General features: G+C 41.6%; 1 protein-coding gene across 1 annotated transcript in view; it reads right to left on the bottom strand.

The window, feature by feature from the left end:
- slc13a3 (solute carrier family 13 member 3) overlaps window positions 1-14,030 on the bottom strand; it is a 34,479-nt gene extending 20,449 nt beyond the window's left edge. The window contains exons 1-2 of the mRNA XM_017693456.2: window positions 13,678-14,030; window positions 10,568-10,833 (exon numbers count right to left, since the gene is read on the bottom strand). Of these exons, the coding sequence (XP_017548945.1) occupies window positions 10,568-10,833; window positions 13,678-13,785 (374 nt within the window). The 5' untranslated portion in view covers window positions 13,786-14,030. The remainder of the gene's footprint in view (window positions 1-10,567; window positions 10,834-13,677) is intronic.
- Window positions 14,031-19,182: the final 5,152 nt, after the last annotated feature.

Consider the following 19,182-nt stretch of genomic DNA (forward strand, 5'->3'; position numbering starts at 1 on the left):
TAGGCCTAACACCAAGGCTTGACTTGAAGGGGGATGCAAGAGGATGCCCCCCCTTTAAAAAAAAAGGGAAAAAATCATCCTCCATGTACAACTCAACTATCATCCTCCTTTAAATAGTTTTTGGATTCATGTAATTAAGAAATAAGATCATTTGTCTTTAAAATGCTTAAGAGCAAGGCAAGTTGCAACAGAGTGTTGTATGCATTATACAGTCATATTGACTAGTATCATATTGAAAGTATGAACACCCCAGATAAAGTGAAAAGTTAACATAGATATGGCATTTTCCTGTAACATTTAGAGCACAATTGCAATTATTTTTGTTTTAACATTTTGAAAAAAAAATAAAACATATAATGTAGAGTCCTCTCCTTGGATCACCACCTTATCGTGGTGGAGGGGTTTGCGTGCTTGAATGATCTTAGAAGCTATGTTGTCTGGAGCAAAAGCTCCTGGTAGGGTCTCCCATGGCAAACTGGTCCTAGGTGACAGGTCAGACAAAGTGTGATCCATAATAACCCCTATGAAGACACAAAAACAGGACTTGTGTACCCTGCCCGGAACAGGGTTACCGGGGCCCCACCCTGGAGGGAGAGGCGGCGGGCAGGTGTGGGCTTTCTCATAGCCCCTCGACTCGGTGCCTGTATGTTGGGGTTTTCTCCGGTGGACGAGAGGGTAGCTTCCCTACGCCTTCGGGTTGGGGAACGGGTCCTGACTGTTGTCTGTGCTTATGCACCGAACAGCAGTTCAGAGTACCCAGCCTTCTTAGAGTCCTTGGGAAGGGTGCTTGAAAGTGCTCCTCCTGGAGACTCTATTGTCCTACTGGGGGACTTCAACGCTCACGTGGGCAATGACAGTGAGACCTGGAGGGGTGTGATTGGGAGGAATGGCCTCTCTGATCTGAACCCGAGTGGTGTTCAGTTTTTGGACTTCTGCGCAAACCACAGTTTGTTCATCACGAACACCATGTTCGAACACAAGGATGTCCATAAGTGCACATGGCACCAGGACACCCTAGGCCGCAGTTCAATGATTGACTTTGTAGTCGTGTCATCGGACTTGCGGCCATGTGTTTTGGACACTCGGGTAAAGAGAGGAGCTGAGCTGTCAACTGATCACCACCTGGGGGTGAGTTGGATCAGGTGGTGGGGGAAGATGCCAGTCAGACCAGGCAAGCCCAAACGCATAGTGAGGGTTTGCTGGGAACGTCTAGCAGAAGAACCTGTCAGATTGATCTTCAACTCGCACCTCCGTCAGAACTTTGACCAGATATCGGGGGAGGTGGGGGACATTGACTCAGAATGGGCCATGTTCCGTTCCTCCATTGCTGAAGCGGCTGACTGTAGCTGTGGCCGTAAGGTAGTTGGTGCCTGTCGGGGCGGTAATCCTCGAACCCGGTGGTGGACACCCCAGGTGAGAGATGCCGTCAAGCTGAAGAAGGAGTCCTACCGGGCATGGTTGGCATGTGGGACACCAGAGGCAGCTGGCAGGTATCGACAGGCCAAGCGATCTGCGGCTTCAGTTGTTGCCAAGGCAAAAACCCGTGTATGGGAGGAGTTTGGTGAGGCCTTGGAAAGTGACTTTAAGTCGGCTCCGAAAAGATTCTGGCAAACCGTCAGGCGACTCAGAAGGGGAAAGCAGTGTGCCACTAGCACTGTATATAGTGGAGATGGTGTGCTGCTGACTTCGACTGAAGACGTCATTGGGCGGTGGAAGGAATACTTTGAGGACCTTCTCAATCCCACCGACACGTTCTCCAGTGAGGAGGCTGAGTCTGGGGACATGGGAATAGGCTTGTCCATTACTGAGGCCGAAGTCGCTAAGGTAGTTAAGAAGCTCCTTGGTGGCAAGGCTCCAGGGGTGGATGAGATCCGCCCTGAGTTCCTCAAGGCTCTGGATGTTGTGGGGCTGTCTTGGCTGACACGCCTTTTCAACATTGCGTGGACATCGGGGGCGGTGCCACTGGATTGGCAGACTGGGGTGGTGGTGCCTCTTTTTAAAAAAGGGGACCGGAGGGTGTGTTCCAACTACAGGGGAATCACACTCCTCAGCCTCCCTGGCAAGGTCTATGCAGGGGTACTGGAGAAGAGAGTCCGGCTTATAGTCGAACCTCGGATCCAGGAGGAACAGTGCGGGTTCCGCCCTGGTCATGGAACACTGGACCAACTCTTCACCCTCTCCAGGATTCTGGAGGGTTCATGGGAGTTTGCCCAACCAGTCCACATGTGCTTTGTGGATCTGGAGAAGGCATTCGACTGTGTTCCCCGGGGTATTCTGTGGGAGGTGCTTCGGGAGTACGGGGTACATGGCTCTTTGCTACGAGCCATTCAGGCCCTGTACAAACAAAGCTGGAGTTTGGTTCGCATAGCCGGCAGTAAGTCAGACTCGTTCCCAGTGAGAGTTGGACTCCGTCAGGGCTGCCCTTTGTCACCGATTCTGTTCATAATTTTTATGGATAGAATTTCTAGGCGCAGTCAAGGGATGGAGGGTGTCCGGTTTGGTGACCTCAGGGTCACATCACTGCTGTTTGCAGATGATGTGGTCCTATTGGGGACATCAGGCCACGAACTTCAGCTTTCGCTGGATCGGTTTGCAGCCGAATGTGAAGCGGCTGGGATGAGAATCAGTACCTCTAAATCCGAGACCATGGTTCTCAGGCGGAAAAGGGTGGAGAGCCCTCTCTGGGTCGGGGATAGGCTCTTGCCTCAAGTGGAGGAGTTCAAGTATCTCGGGGTCTTGTTCACGAGTGATGGTACAAGGGAGCGGGAGATTGACAGGCGGATTGGTGCTGGGTCAGCAGTGATGCGGGCTCTTTACCGGTCTGTTGTGGTAAAGAAAGAGCTGAGCCATAAGGCAAGGCTCTCGATTTACCGGTCAATCTACGTTCCCACCCTCACCTATGGTCATGAGCTTTGGGTAATGACCGAAAGAATAAGATCGCGAATACAAGCGGCCGAAATGAGTTTCCTCCGCAGGGTGTCTGGACTCTCCCTTAGAGATAGGGTGAGAAGTTCAGTCATCCTGGAGGGACTCGGAGTAGAGCCGCTGCTTCTTCACATCGAGAGGAGCCAGCTGAGGTGGTTCGGGCATCTGGTTAGGATGCCTCCTGGACGCCTCCCTCGGGAGGTGTCACAGGCGAGTCCACCTGGGAGGAGACCCCGGGGAAGACCCAGGACACGCTGGCGCGACTATATCGCCCAGCTGGCCTGGGAGCGCCTCGGAATCCCCCTTGGAGAGCTGGTGGAAGTGGCTGGGGAAAGGGAGGTCTGGGCTTCATTGCTTAGGATGCTGCCCCCGCGACCCGAACCCCGGACAAGCGGAAGATAATGGATGGATGGATAATGTAGAGTGTTGCTAAGGTCACATTTTATACATGTGTGCACATAAATATTCACTTTGAAAATCAACAAAATATGTAATTTGGCAAGGTGTGCACAAACTTTTGCATAAGACTGTATGTCATGCATTTGCAGTACCCCCACTTCCACCCAGGTACCTTCCACCTCCTTTAAAATTTTACAACTTGGCCACTGGCTGACATTATGGCTTATATTAGTAATGATGTACTCTGCCAATTACCAGTCAATGAAAAATTATCTTAACAGTAACAGCTTGCCTTTCACGTGTTCTAGAACATTTGCAAACCATTGGAAAAATGCATCATTATGCAAAGTGTCAACTGATCCTTGCTGATTCATTAGACTACTTTTTTAAAACTAGTAATCAAGTTTAATTGTGCAATTGTCATAGCAACACAGCAGACAGGAATGTACAGCGCACATCAGTATTGACACACTGGAACTCAGTAAGAGTAAATCTAACCATTGAGAGTTGCACCACAAAATGACTAAATTATTACTGTATGATGACAACACGCTTCAAACATCCTCATCACACATCATCTCCTCCACGAATCTGAGTTAATTTGCCTATCTACACCTGTTCAGAATTCAGGAGACTCTACAGTCAGCCAGTGACCAGAGATTTGTGATGCTGGACATTACGGTCTGAATTAATTCTGTTTGAAGACTTTGAAATTCTGAGCACAGTGCTCTCAGCCTGGTCACAGTGTACTCTGTCCGAAGAGCTCTGGCAAAAAATCAGCATGTTTCTAAAAAGATGCCTTGGGGGGCATGGTAACCAGTACACATTTATTCACTTGCTGCTGTCGTACTTTGTGACATTCATATATATATATATATATATATATATATATATATATATATATATATATATATATATATATATCTTGACATCTTAATGCATGAAAAATCTTTGTGAATATATGAACTGTACTGCAGAAGCAACATTTCCAATGCTATCATTCCCCTAAATAACCATCACAGTTAGCTAAATACCAGAGTTTCCTGCATGCATGCTGTCTCTGGTTGATCACACATCTATCTGCTCCTCTACCACCAACTCTTCCACTTCAACTCTCATCACAATGTCCTATACATAACCACATCAAGACTCAGAACAACGGAAATGCCTGTGACTTCTTATGTGACATATAGACCTCTGTAATCGTGCTTCATTCTGTAGTCCTCGTTATGCCCATATTAGGAACTCCGGGTCTAAGCCCCATTTCTCTATAGCTAGAATGAATAGGGTTTTAGAAAAATCGCATCTATTACTCCCTGTGTTAAATAAAAATCTTCAGCACCCGATATGTTTTGTCCTGTGTACATTTTCTCCCGAATATCACTGCATCCTCTGAATTACGAGGTCATAAAGAGCTACAATATTAATATTGCTAAATGCAAGCTAAAGCTACTGCACATTTGATGTCACTAAGCTACACGAAACTAAGGCGGGCTGTGCCGGTGCTCTGACAAGCTGTTTTCGAAATGTTCTACTGTAGTGCATATATACAGGTATACCTGTAAAATAAAACTTCTGGGTGGGATATTTTGATAGACTAAAACTCCTTATCAAAAATACTACCCGTATTTAAAAAAATTCATTTTTTTCGCAGCTTCTTCATTGAATATTCCCGTTCCACCTTAAATGGTGCAGCGGCTGTGAGTAGTTATCACAAACATTAGCAAACAAGAACAAGACAAAATACTGACCTTTTAGTTCGGCAAAACAGCAAAAATAAGTTAATGTTACTCAGCTGTTAAGCGTTAATAGTGAAACCTCCTCGTATCATGCCTTTCTACCCTCTTTTTCTCCGGTGCTTGTTCAAATTTTCCCGTTCCACTTTAAATGGTGCAGCTGCTCAGAACGTGACTGCTGCACCATGTAAGGTGGAATGGGAAAAGTCGAACAAAAAGCTGGTGAATCTCCTCAGAAAAATGTTTCCTGCATTAAAGTAATAATCACGATATTCTGAGAGCCTAAATCAGTTTATTAGGGGTGAGCAGTGATATTAAACTGAGTCTGTCCTGGATTAGCTTGAGCGCAGGTACGTTTGTAGATCGTTTCAAATCAAAGTAAAAAGAGAGGTCTGTCCTGTTTCAGTGAGCATCAGATGAAGAGAACAGGGAACTGCAGGGAAACCTGCTGATTTTGTTCTGACTTTTTCATCTGTCCTCAGTCTGAACATGGAAACGTACACTGCCTCTGCTTAAGGAGGCTGCCAGTCTAATGACATGAATTCAGTGCACAGTAGCTTTAGGCCACATGTAGCAATAATCAGTGGTATGGGCCCTTTTCACGCACGGAGGAGGGGTCAAGTGCCAGGGGAGATTATGTGTAAACTCATTTCCGGTGTCCGTGCCGCTCCGCTACGAATAAGCCTGCGTTTTATTTTTCATCATCGTTGGCTGAAGTCCATGCTTTAGGCAGGACAGTGTGGTCAGAACTGTGGAAGAGCTATCGAGTACCAAATGTGCGAAACTCGATAAAGGTTATAAATTCCTTTTTGAGCGGTTTATTTTTGATTAAGAAAGTAAATTGTTAACCTAGCTGGTTCCCAGTGTTGTAGTTAGCTAGGTTAGCTAGCTAGCTAACGTTACCTTACTTAATGTTACAGCCAGATGAGTAATGTTAGGTAGTTTCAGCATTTAGAGATCTTTACATACACGTCTGTTCAAGAAGTAAATAAACGATGTCTAATATGAACCATTGTGTTAAATTATGTCCTTCTCAGTGTCCAATGCTGCAGACAGGGAGATCCAGGTAAGGGCTTGGGGTTACCAGTCCTTAAAAGAAAAGCGAGGAACCACAGAGACTCGAAGGCTAAAGACTTCAAAGAAGTTTAAAGGAGTTAAACCAGTTCATCGTTACAACATTGCAGTTCACGAACCCATTTTGATGTACGCAATTAGATTTATTGTTATATAAGCTAATTCACTAGCTATTTGGTTTATATGTATCACATATAGCCACGCGTCTTTCCAGTAATCACCTGCCGTCACCTTGTCACTGTAGTTATTTGATGCCCGTCTCGAGCGTCTTGTACACCAGCCATTATTTTGGTCCATAACAAAACACCCACTCAACACATATGACTGTTCAAATGTAGTACAAAGCTAAACAAAAATAAATAAACTGTAGAAATTAAAATGGGAGCTGACTACAGTGCTTGTTTTGGAAATTTTAGGGGTATATTTTAATAACAAACCAGCCAATAGGGGTGTACTTTGTGTACTTTTGGTGCCGGTCCCAAGCCCGGATAAATGGTGAGGGTTGCGTCAGGAAGGGCATCCGGTGTAAAACTTGTGCCAAAACTATCATGTGGATCACAAATATGATTGCCATACCGGATCGGTCGAGGCCCCGGTTAACAATGACCGCCTCCGGTGCTGTTGACCAGCAGGGTGCTGGTGGAAATTGGACTACTGTAGGTCGAAGACCATCAAAGAGGAGAGGAGGAAGGTGGGTTAGAAGGCAGCGAGAGAGAAGGAAAGGCAGGAGTGTGGAGGTTAGAGTAGGGACTCTGAACATAGCTTGCAGACATGATGGAGAGAAGGAAGGTAGATATTCTGTGTTTCCAGGAGACCAGATGGAAAGGAAGCAAGGCCAGGAACATTGGAGGTGGATTCAAACTGTTCTCATGGTGTAGAGAGGAAGAGAAATGCAGTAGGGATAATCCTAAAGGAACAGCTTGGGAAAAGTGTTCTGGATGTAAAGAGAGTGTCCGACAGGATCATGAGCCTGAAGTTGGAGGTTGATGGTGTGATTTTGAATGTGGTCAGTTTATATGCACCACAGGTTGGTTGTCAGTTAGAGGAGAAAGAGGAATTTTGGAGTAAGATGGATGAAGTGGTAGATGGTGTCCCTAGAGAGGAGAGATTGGTGATTGGTGCAGACTTCAATGGACATGTTGGTGAAGGGAACAGAGGGGATGAAGAGGTGCTGGGTATGTATGGTGTGAAAGACAGAAATGCGGAAGGTCAGATGGTTGTAGACTTTCCAAAGAGAATGGAAATGGCTGTGGTGAACATGTATTTTCAGAAGAGGGAAGAACACAGGTTGTCATACAAGAGTGGAGGGCGGAGCACACAGGTGGATTATATCCTTAGCAGGAGATGCCACCTAAAGGAGATTGGAGATTGTGGTGCCAGGGGAAAGTGTAGCAAGGCAGCATAGGGTGGTTGTCTGAGATTAGAATGAGAGAAATGAGAATGAGATTAGAAACAAAGAAGAGGAAGAGAGTGAAGAAAGAGCCAAAGATTAGATGGTGGAAGCTGAAGGAGGAGGATGGTTGCAGGCAGTTCAGGGGAAAATTGCAATAGTGGGGGCAGTGAGGAGCTACCTGAGGACTGGAAAACTACAGCTAAGGTGGTGAGAGAAACTGGCAAAAATGTGTTGGGTGTTTCGTCTGGTCAGAGGAAAGAAGACAAGAAAAGTTGGTGGTGGAATGAGGAAGTCCAGGAGAGTATTCAGAAGAAGAAGGCAGCAAAGAAAAAGTGGGATAACCAGAGAGATGAAGGAAGTAGGCAGGAGTACTGTGAGGCTAGTCGCATAGCAAAAAGAATGGTGGCAAAGGCAAAGGCTCAGGTCTATGATGAGCTGTATGAGAGGCTGGACAGTAAAGAAGGAGTAAAGGACTTGTATCGTTTGGCTAAACAGAGAGATAGAGCTGGAAAGGATGTACAGCAGGTTAGGCTGAGGATAGAGAGGGAAATGTACTAGTGAGTGAACAGAGAGTGTTGAGTAGATGGAAGGAGTACTTTGAAGAACTAATGAATGAGGAAAACGAAAGAGAGAGGAGGACAACGGGGGGAGGGATAGTGGATCAGGAAGTGCAGAGAATTAGTAAAGTGGAAGTGAGGGCAGCTTTAAAAAGGATGAAGAATGGAAAGGCAGTTGGCCCAGATGACATACCTGTGGAGGTATGGAGATGTTTAGGAGAGAAGGCAGTGGACTTTTTAACCAGGTTGTTTAACAAAATCCTGGAGACTGAGAGGATGCCTGATGAGTGGATAAGCAGTGTACTGGTCCCCATTTTTAAGAACAAGGGTGATGTGCAGAGCTGCAGTAACTACAGAGGTATAAAGTTGATGAGCCACACCATGAAGGTATGGGAAAGAGTTGTTGAAGCAAGGCTAAGGCGAGAGGTCCAGATCAGTGAGCAGCAGTTTGTTTCCAGCCCAGAAAGAGTACCACAGATGCAATTTTTGCGTTGAGAGTGTTGGTAGAGAAGTACAGAGAAGGTCAGAAGGAGCTACATTGTGTCTTTGTGGATGAGAGGGAGGCAGGTGGAAAGGTGAAGATCCAAGGAGTAGAGGGTGTAAAGGTGGATGACTTCAAATATCTTGGGTCAACCATCCAGAGCAGTGGACAGTACAGAAAAGATGTGAAGAAGAGGGTGCAGGCAGGATGGAATGGGTGGAGACGGGTGTCAGGGCTGATGTGTGACAGAAGGATAGCAGCAAGAGTGAAAGGGAAGGTTTACAAGACAGTAGTGCGTCCTGCTATGATGTATGTGGCTCTGTCTAAAAGACAGGAGGCTGAGCTGGAGGTGGTGGAGATGAAGATGCTGAGATTTTCGTTGGGAGTGACAAGGATGGACAAGATTAGAAATGAGCAGATCAGAGGGACAGTGAAGGTGGAGCAGTTTGGAGATAAAGCCAGAGAGGCCAGGTTGAGATGGTTTGGACATGTGTTGAGGAGGAATAGTGGATATATTGGTCAAAGAATGTTGGAGATGGAGCTGCCGGGCAGAAGGAGAAGAGGTAGACTTCAGAGAAGGTTTATGGATGTAGTGAAGGTGGACATGGAGATGGTTGGTGTAAAAGTAGAGGAGGCAGTGGAAAGGGCAAGATGTAAGCAGATGATCCGCTGTGGCGACCCCTAAAGGGAGCAGCCGAAAGAAGAAGAAGAAGTGGAATATTTTAATAACAGCATTTCATACACACACACATACACGTGTGTTTGTGTCTGTGTGTTATTAAACTACACTCCAATATTTTCCTTAATCTTCTGTTTTCATGATCTTTTTTTCAGTTCAAACATAAACACACTATTCTTCACCTTGCTTTACTTTAATGAAAAGCTAAGGTTTATGTAAGGTGAAGGATGTTTCTTGAGCTTATGATATTCAAACCCCCAACGCTCAGGTACTTCTATTAGATAAAGCTCTACTTGGTCTTTCAGGAGTACACATTTGTGAAGGATATGTTTAGATGGCTAGTAAATATATACTACTTACAATTTAACTTGTTCCATTTTCTTCAAATAAGTTTAAAAAAAAAAAAAACAGACAGAATAGCTATGATAGGGTTTGCAGATCATACACCTCTACAGCAAGGAGCCCAATCCCAGTCCTGGAGATACACAATTTTGGAAAGTTCAGATCTCACGTACCTAACTAGAAGCTCCTGAAGACCTTTATTACCCGGATCAGGTATGTTAGAGTTGAAGCTAAACCCTGCTGGGCCAAGTCTGGGCACCCCTACTGTGTAGAGTCCCACTATGTGTTAGAGTTCTAAAGCAGTTTCCAATTCCAATCCTGGGGGTATACTAAAGTGCAGGGCAGTGGACCACGAGGACCACTGCCCTGAGAAACACAGCTCCAAAAGGCAATTAGGACCCCACAGTATTTACCTTTTTAGAACCTTTGCACCACTATTACAGATATCCCTGGTTACTGAAAACAGGACACACCTCAAATGGTACATGTACATATGTGCAGCTAGTAAAGGCCTGATCTAAAGAACTAAGATCTAAAGAATAGTGGGAAAATGGAGCAAGTTAAATGGTAAGTAGAATATATTTACTAGCCATCTAAACATATCCTTCTTGTATATGTACTCCTGAAAGAGCAAGAAGAGCTTTATCTAAGAGAAGTACCTGAGCGTTGGGGGTTTGAATATCATGAACTCAAGAAACCTTACCTTTTCATTTTCAAGGCCCATTCGAGAGAAGAATGTTCACAGGACAAAATGTATTGGGTTCTGGACATTCTTATTTAACACGGTGCGATAGAGAAGATTTTTTGAAAAACCTATTCATTCTGCCCATAGAGAAATGAAGCTTAGACCTGATAGAAATCAGTTTGACATATGATGGTATGCTTCTATACCAGGGAACCAGTACACTCTTAGTACTTTAGTACAATAAATAGGATCCTTATATATAGGATTATTATTTCTCAATAAATTGACAGTCTCACCAGGCTGGTTTCACTCCAACAATCTTCAGCACCTTGAGGGCGATGCGTTTATGTAGGCCCCACTCTTCAATCGCTGATGCCATCACCAGCCCACTCAGGAAGAGAAAGTTAGTTTCCAGAAAGTACTGAGGGCAGACCTTTTTGGAGGGCAGAATGCCCATGGTGGGGAAGAGACAGACGGGCAGCATGGCAGTCACTGCTAGTGGGAGAGCTTCTGTACACCAGAAAAATGCCATCAGGAGCACCACATACAGACATTTTCCTTCCTGTAAGAGATGAAAAAGCAAGGGATAGGTTATGAAATGACTGGGTCAGAAAGGTTGGATGGATGGATGCTGGAATAGTGGATTTATGAATGGATGGATGAATGATGGAATATTGGATGTATGAATAGATGGATGGATGATGGACTGGTGGATGTATGAATTGGTAAATAGATGATTGGATAGATGATGGAATAGTGGTTGGATGAATAGATAGATGGAAGGATGGATGGATGGAAGATGAAATCACGAATGTATGAATGAGTGAATAGATGATTGAATGGATGATGGAATAGTGGTTGGATGAAAGCATGGATGGATGAATGGATAGATGGATGATGGAAGAGGAGCTCTGCATGGTTGGAGGATGAAATAGTGGATGTATTGATGAAAGAATTGAATGGATGGATGTAAAAATGGATCTATGAATGGATGAAAAATGGGTTGATAATGTAAGTATTCATGAATATATGAACTCCTTATAAATCTGATTTTTTTTACAAAGCTTTCTCAGTTAGCCAGATAAGTTAAACCAACAAGTCAAGCCTGTCTAGTAGGAGAAAAGGTAAGGAGCATTCCTGTTGGACAAGTGGACACATTGGTCTTAATCCCTTAAACAGAAGACTTTATATTCAGGTTCACATCAGTACTTATTATCCAGTGATGGCTTTGAATAATTCCGCAACCACTGCGAAAGTCGTGTGCCAGGAAGTTATGAGAGTGAGAAAAAGGAAAACTGGACTTGTCAGAAGATTGTAAGAGTTGAAGTTTAGTTTTAATTTTACAGTTTTATCTTGTAATATATTCTACATTGCACCCTCTTCACTATCACAATCTCATCTGTACAGTACACTGTGAATGGATCTCAGATTTTAAAGTACCTGCAACATTTAAAAGACATTTGAATGGTTCTATGTTCGTGTGCCCTGGCTGAATACTAGAAATACTGTGACAGTGTAATGAAGAGTGAGTACAGCAGGGGTTCTCACACATGACTGAGCTGATTCAACATCACTGAAGGAGAAGTAATTTTAAGGTACTGCATACCTCATATCTCCTAAACATCTTATAACTGTTATTGGATCTTTGGCACTTCAATTCTAAAACTGGCATCTGTACACAAGTATCAGGTGTGGATGTGTGTGTCTTTGTTTGGGGTGGGGAGTGGGGGGGTGTTGTTGAGGGATCTGTGTTAAAGGTACATTGAGTACAGTTTTTATAAGTCACATATTACTGACTTGCAGCTAAATCTGGTTACGTGGTTGATTGTGACAGCAAAATAGCAAGTTACATCCATGTGACTAGCTAATCAATAGGCTAATATGTGACTTATGAGTGACAAGTGAAAATTGAACCTGTTGAATCTCTAACACAGACTGCAATATCCATGCCATTTTGATTGAACCACTTTTAAGTTTCAAACCTTTTATCACATGCTAACAATAAGTAAAACATGTACAATCGTAAACAAAAGTTTGAACGCTCTCAGTCAAAAAAGAGAAAAAAAGTTAACACGTCCTCTACAAGGAACAAACTTAAGTATGAAATATTTTTGCTAATTTTAGAACACAACTACTATTTATTTGCTGAGTTTAACATATTGGAAAGAAATAAAATATAAAATACATAATGCGCTCTAATTTTTTGCACTAATTGAATCCTCAATATGTTGAATTCAGTGAGTAAACAGTAATTGTGCGTTAAAATGTGTTCTTTGTATAGGACGTGTTAACTTATTTTCACACAGAAAACCCAATGAAACATGTCTTTTGACTGGGGTGCCAAACCTTTGCATACAACTGTACCTTTAGAACTGCACCATGGTTTAGTTTTATTCACAATAGCATACCCAGCTTATTTAGTTTAAGATAAAGATTTTCCCAGCAATTATGTGCTATATTCCTAACTGCATTGAGTTTTTTTATTTTATTTTATATTTAACTACATATGGCTTCTGATGCAATATGTCTGGAACAAGTAATCCTCAAAAACCAGATAGCCCAGGCAGTGCTGACACATATATTGATCCCTAAATCACAGTGTTGACACCTGATGATTACATCATCAGTGGGGGCCCTAAGCAACACCCTGCTTGGTGGTCTTGATCATGTGCTTTTATATGCAGACGTGGAAAAATGAATTAATACGTCACTCATCCTGACCAGGAACAAGATCAATACAATGCAAAGATAAACATGATTTAATGATTATATATATATATATATATATATATATATATATATATATATATATATATATATATATATATGCAGGGAAAAGAACCTTAGAACTACATTAAACTAAATCAAACCACTAGATGATATAAGTAACAGACAAACAATACATGCAAATATATTGCAATATATGTTTATATGTGCATAACTCGCTGCTTTCTTGTAGTTTTGGAAGCAAATTCATTATATCAGTCCTCATATCTTGCTGTAAGTACCAAGATAAACTTACCTGCTGTTAAAAGTAAGATTGATTACTACATATTCCTTTAACCCCTCATGGTTCAGGGGCCTTTAGTGACTCATTATACTGCTTAGAGAAAGAAGCAGCCCTGCAAACAGTGGTTTGATTAGATCCTGAGGTCACTTACTCCCTCTGTGATATTAGGTCACTGAACCAGTGCACAGTTGAGAGATAGGCTTATCACTGAGATCCCTGATGATCAAATGTGAAACCCAGGGAAATGAAGCAGTGGCCCTCACTCGAAAAAGGTTACAGGGTGCAGGCTGGCAGACCACCACAGGGAAGCAGTGACTCAGGCGCACAGCACGCTCTTCCCTGACGTTAAACAGGTTGTGACGGTGAAAAATCACCACCGTAGTGAACACAGCTTACCTTTGCCGGTAGGACGAAGAGCAGAGGCAGGAGCAGCAGAGGCGTGAGGAGGACAATCAGCTGTTTGCGAACGCTCCAGAGTTTCTTGGAAAACTTCAGCAAGTCCATAGCGTAATGAATCGTTATTCCCTCTTGGTGAGCCTCTCGTCGCCAAAGCTCAGCGCGGTTCAGACCATCGAGGCTCTTTCTGTAGCTTTATGGCGTTTTCTTTGTTGATTTTTAGCACGGCGGGAGAAGATTAACCTCTGGTTTACACGTTAACTCTTCGTGCGTAATGCGCAGTTTTTCAGGCTTTTGCTCAGTTGCAGGTTTTCAGGTCCGCGCAGGCCACTCTGAGGGGTCTGCCACGGCAACATAGCCTGTCCCGAGAAAGTAAGCGCTCATTTATATACATATGCGCCTTTTAGAAGGTGCTGCACTGGTGACCGAACTGGGTGGGCCATAGGACTGATTATAAAGATAACACAGGAGGGGGGCATGCATAACCTTAGGTCAAACGTCTAAACGTAGATTTCGTAAGAGGCCTCTTTTTTCAGCTGAAGATCATGACACACATTTTACATCATGTCCCCTCACTTGTGGACTGCGTTCCAGTAATGTTCCTGTTGTAACGGGACTTAGTAAGAAATATATAATAATGCGGTTATGAGACATGGGCGTCCACACCACTAAGCTCTGATCTCAGCCAGCATTGCACACATATGGCCTTACCAAACAGCCATTCATTCCTCTTGGGAGGATTTCGGCTCGTCAGCTCTTAAACACAATAGAATGGAAGTGACTTATGGTTGTCTGGACTCACACTGCAAGTAGGCTGGTTCTTATCAGTGGCTACAAGGGACATTGACCTTCAGCTTTTCAGCTGAGCGCCAGATGTGGAGTAAATAAACATCAGGAATAAAAAGATGAAACTGTTACAGATACTCGGCCAGACAAGCAGGACTCCAGTAGCCCATAAAGGGTCATAGCTTTTATGTAAGATATTGATCAAAGTGGACTGCACTAGGAAGTGCAATATTTAATTGTATTGAATTTACTGAAAATCAAGAAGAATATAAGTGTATATGAGTTCATGAGGAAGGTGTGCATTGCCAATTTTCACCCACTGTAACAAAGACTTTTTGCTTTAACTTGAAGTAAGTAACCCTTCAGCCCTACAGCAGTGAGTTAATTGAGCATAAAAATAAATGAATAGAACAATAATGTCTTACAGTCTGCTAATGTAAATTTTAATAAGGGCAGTTAATTTCTTTTTTTACCCACTCTTGCACAGGCAACAAACCCATTTTCCTAATTTTACACTAACTTTATACATATTTAACGACAACAACAGGATTAACAATGAAAATCAGCATTTGAGTAAGTCAATAAAAAGCATGTGTTTGGTCAGACTGTCTCTTCATGGACACTTTTAAACCTCTTTTTCACATTCAGTATTATTATTATTTTTTTGTTATGAGAATTTTCCAAGGTATGTTTGTTGCCTAGAAGCAAAATTGTGCAACATGGGAATGGATTTAGCCAGTTACAAGCCAGATATCACTACTTCAGTGAACACAGCTTAATATCATGTCTTCACATTGTTGCCTCAGGGCAACATACACCAAAAGAACTCCAGCACTCATTATTATTTTTTAAAAATGTTTTTTTTTTCTTTTTTTTAAGATGAAGGTTACAGTCTTTTACTGTAGTGACTTTCTGTAAGCCCTGTAGTTACACTTTCAAACTTTTTTCAAAACAAAATGTATAGAAACAGCCATGACTACTCAAAGAAGCTGGCATGCTGGTTAATTAGTTGTTCTCAATGATGGTTAATCTCTTGTATATAATGAAAAATCTTTTAATGGTTCTATATTGCACTAAAAGGGTTCTATTAATGTTATGAGTCAAAGAACCCTTTTTAGTACTATTTAGAGTATTTTCTTATGAAAGTTCATTTTTTTCTCCTTATCTGTGTATGGCAGCAGTTTTTGAAATAATGAATTTTCTCAAAAGTTTGACTTGTATCTTGAAATATTTTTTTTTCTTCTTGAAATATTGATGTTATCTTGAAATAAAGATATACTTTCACAAAATATTAGCTTAGGATTTCATATATTTAGTCTAAAATAAAAGGTTATTGACTTATGAAATAATGACGTATGTTCTAAAAATATTGATGTAGTCTTTCAAAAGAATTGCTTTTTTATGCTGTAATAAAACTAAAGGCTGGTTTATCAAACTCAGATTAAGCCAAAGAGCGGTTGAGAATCCCTATTGATGCTGTAATGTAAAACTAGGTTTGATCGGTTTTCATAAAACCAGTTCGTTTAGCTTCTAACATGCACAACAGGTTATGCGTCATATGGGTATGGATCTTTAGGACAAGCCCCTAACAGAGCTGTAATTGCTGTTCTTTCAGAGGGGAGGGCCAACTAAGCTTCTATTTTTTGTCGTTTAAAGAACCTGATTTTTTTTCTTTAAGAAAGGAAAGCTTTTTTTTTCTTCAAGACAGCTATGAGGTGCTATTATGTGCGCAATATCAGACTGACTCCTCCTAAGTTGCTCTGTATGAGATCCTTTTAACATTATCCTGTTGTTCAGATGCACTTAAGTGGATGGTTGAATGATTTGATGGTTGCAGTTATATTCTGCTTTGTATTTTATCTCACTCTGACTCAGTTTCTGTCGTACTTTCTTCACTGGCTTTTTAGTGATTCAGCGATTCACTACATGTTTATTTTAATACTTTCAGTATGTTTTTCTAGTGCATTAGCACCAAAGGACTTGCATACATACACACCAATTACTCTTAATTAATGATTACTTTTAACTACCTGGGAAATGTCTTCTGTCAAATGTTCTAAGAATCTAGAAGCAGCACAGGCATTTACAGAAAAAGTTCGCTGCTAGCCCATCAGACTAAAGAAGAGGGACTGTTCAATATTCCTATCTAAGTTTCATTAAGGAGAAAGCTGCAAATGGAAGTAAAAGCTGTGACTGAGCAGGATGAATCACACATGGAGCTGCTTCTTTTGTGTGAGCCCATTCCAGCTATTCTCATGCTGTGTTAGCGTGGGCACCCTATCAAGACTATGGCTTTTTCTTTAAATGCCACACACGCAGTTTAAAACACAGCTACACGCAGGGCCATCTTATGCTGGAAGAAAGTAAAGTGAATATGAACTTGTTTGAATTCAAAGTGAACGGTGACAAGTTTGCTCCTCAGCTCCACTGCACCCTCTAGAGGGCAATCAGTTAACACCTTTCAGGCTTTTTAAAGGCTTCTCTACAGTATAACTGACATTCCTCAGAGGACTGTCATACATCAAACCAGTGCTAGAAACTTAACTGGACTTAATTATACATTGTTGGAAAAGGAGGGTCCTCTAAGACCTTGAAAAAAAGGGGGAACTGCCTGGGGGTCTCCGGGGATGGGCCAAGAATCTCTGCTCTTTTTTTATTTTCTAAAAAGACACTTTTTTAATCAGTATTTGTTTTGAGTATTTCATACAAAAGAGTTTGTCAAGTGATTGGCACTTGGTATCATTTAAAAATGTTCTAATATTTTACCAATTATTTACCAATTACCAATACTGACATCTTGCCTTGATGATCCTTTTTTCAACACCTTTTCTTAAATACAAACAAACAAGCATATTTCAACATAAAACTAAATATTATACAAAGAACAAAAATTATATCTGTAGATTTATTTGCAAAAATTCATTTTTACAGATGGAAAGTAACTATTCATGTCAAACGCACACCTATTGGCTCAGTGATACTGGTAAGACCGACTGCATTCACTGCCATTACAATTTGGCAGTGAATGGCACAGAATTTTTCAGTGCTCTGTAGTATTGAGGAAATTCAGTCAGTACCACAGAAGTACGACAATATCAGAATCACAATGGTATCTGCAGATATGTGCTTTAAAATAACATGTTGGTTTCAGATTTGGCCAAAATGTCAAACAAATTTTTAATGACATGCACTTCAAAAGAGCACTAAGACAACTAAGACTGGCATTTTGTTAATTGTACTGCATTTCTAACTATTCAGATGTAAGTGTTACATTTCTCTATATTGCTGGTCCAGGTGGATCTAGTTCCAATTTCTGCACTATAAAAGGTTTATGCATCTCCATCAGCAGATGTACAGGAATAATCAGCATCAACCCACAGTTCCCATATTGATGCAGCTTTACACAGAGGTTTTTTGATACACCACCATTCTACTGAGTGCATAGGTCTCCCATGGTGTAAGCCTCTTAAATTCTTTTTGCTTTTTTTATTTGAAGTAATGTTAGCAGTCTTGTTTTGTGGAAAGAATATCTTTTAAATTTTTTAGTGCTTTTGTGTTTTATCAAGGTAAAAACATTTTAACAGGGAATGTACATGAAAAGAATGTGCATTTCATTATGACAAAGGTTTTGTTGATTCTCTACAGATTCTCTACAGAGAACAAATTTAAATATGGCATTTCCCTGCGTACAATGTTTACAATTCCCATTTATATGCTGAGTTTAACACAAAAACTTTTACACAAGCCACATTTTATGGTTTTTATTTTTCAACATGTTAAATTCAGTGAATAAACAGTAACTGTACATTACAATGTGCAGAAGATTGTAGATGTATTAACCTGTTCCCCTTCAAATCAACAAAACATGTCATTTCACATGGGGCACACAAACTTTTGCATGCGACTGTCATCAATTATGCAATTATGTAAGGTGTTATGACAACAGAACATATAGCTGCATGATAACAATAAGACTGTGGGGTTAAAGCAGTTATCTGATTTGGCTACCCTGGAGTAATGTGAGTACTCATTGTTTTGGTGGTGAGTGCATGTGTAACTATATCTGAGGTTAGGGGTCAGACACATGGTCAACTGCAGCTATAGGCACAGCACCATGTTAACTTCTCCTTGACACTAGATTAAGAAGGTCTGCCAGTGGCAGTGTGTGTGTGTGTAAAGGTCTGTGTGTGTGTACAGTGCATGTGTGTTTATTATACAGAAGGCTCTTATGTGGTGAAAAACATGAACATTTTCATTTTTTCTTCTGTTTTTAATTATCTTCATATCCTTTAACACCCATTTGCTTCTGCTCACTGCTGTCTTCCTTTATTTTGCTGTTTTGTAAATGAGGACAGCCTTTTTTGGGCTCAACTCTCCATCGACTTGTTACTTTAGTTGCTTGGTGATGCCAAATAGATCTGATAAGTATGAGGAATATCTTACTTCTAGTGCACATGCTGAATACTTTACAAAGAACTTCATAAGCAGATGGTGGGTTGAATTAGATGAGCTTGACAGCTGGATGACAGAGGCTGTTCTGATAGCTGTACTGTACTTTAATTAGAGCCTGTTGGTAGACTTGTCATAACATACAGCTTTCTACATAGAAACATCTTAGCTAAAAATGTGTAATGATTTCAAGACCATCATCAGTTAACAAAACTAGGTTGATTATTATCAGAATAAAGCGGGCAGAAAAGGGACATGGATTATGCTATA

This window comes from Pygocentrus nattereri, chromosome 28, assembly GCF_015220715.1.
Source record: "Pygocentrus nattereri isolate fPygNat1 chromosome 28, fPygNat1.pri, whole genome shotgun sequence".
Classification (NCBI taxonomy): domain Eukaryota; kingdom Metazoa; phylum Chordata; class Actinopteri; order Characiformes; family Serrasalmidae; genus Pygocentrus; species Pygocentrus nattereri.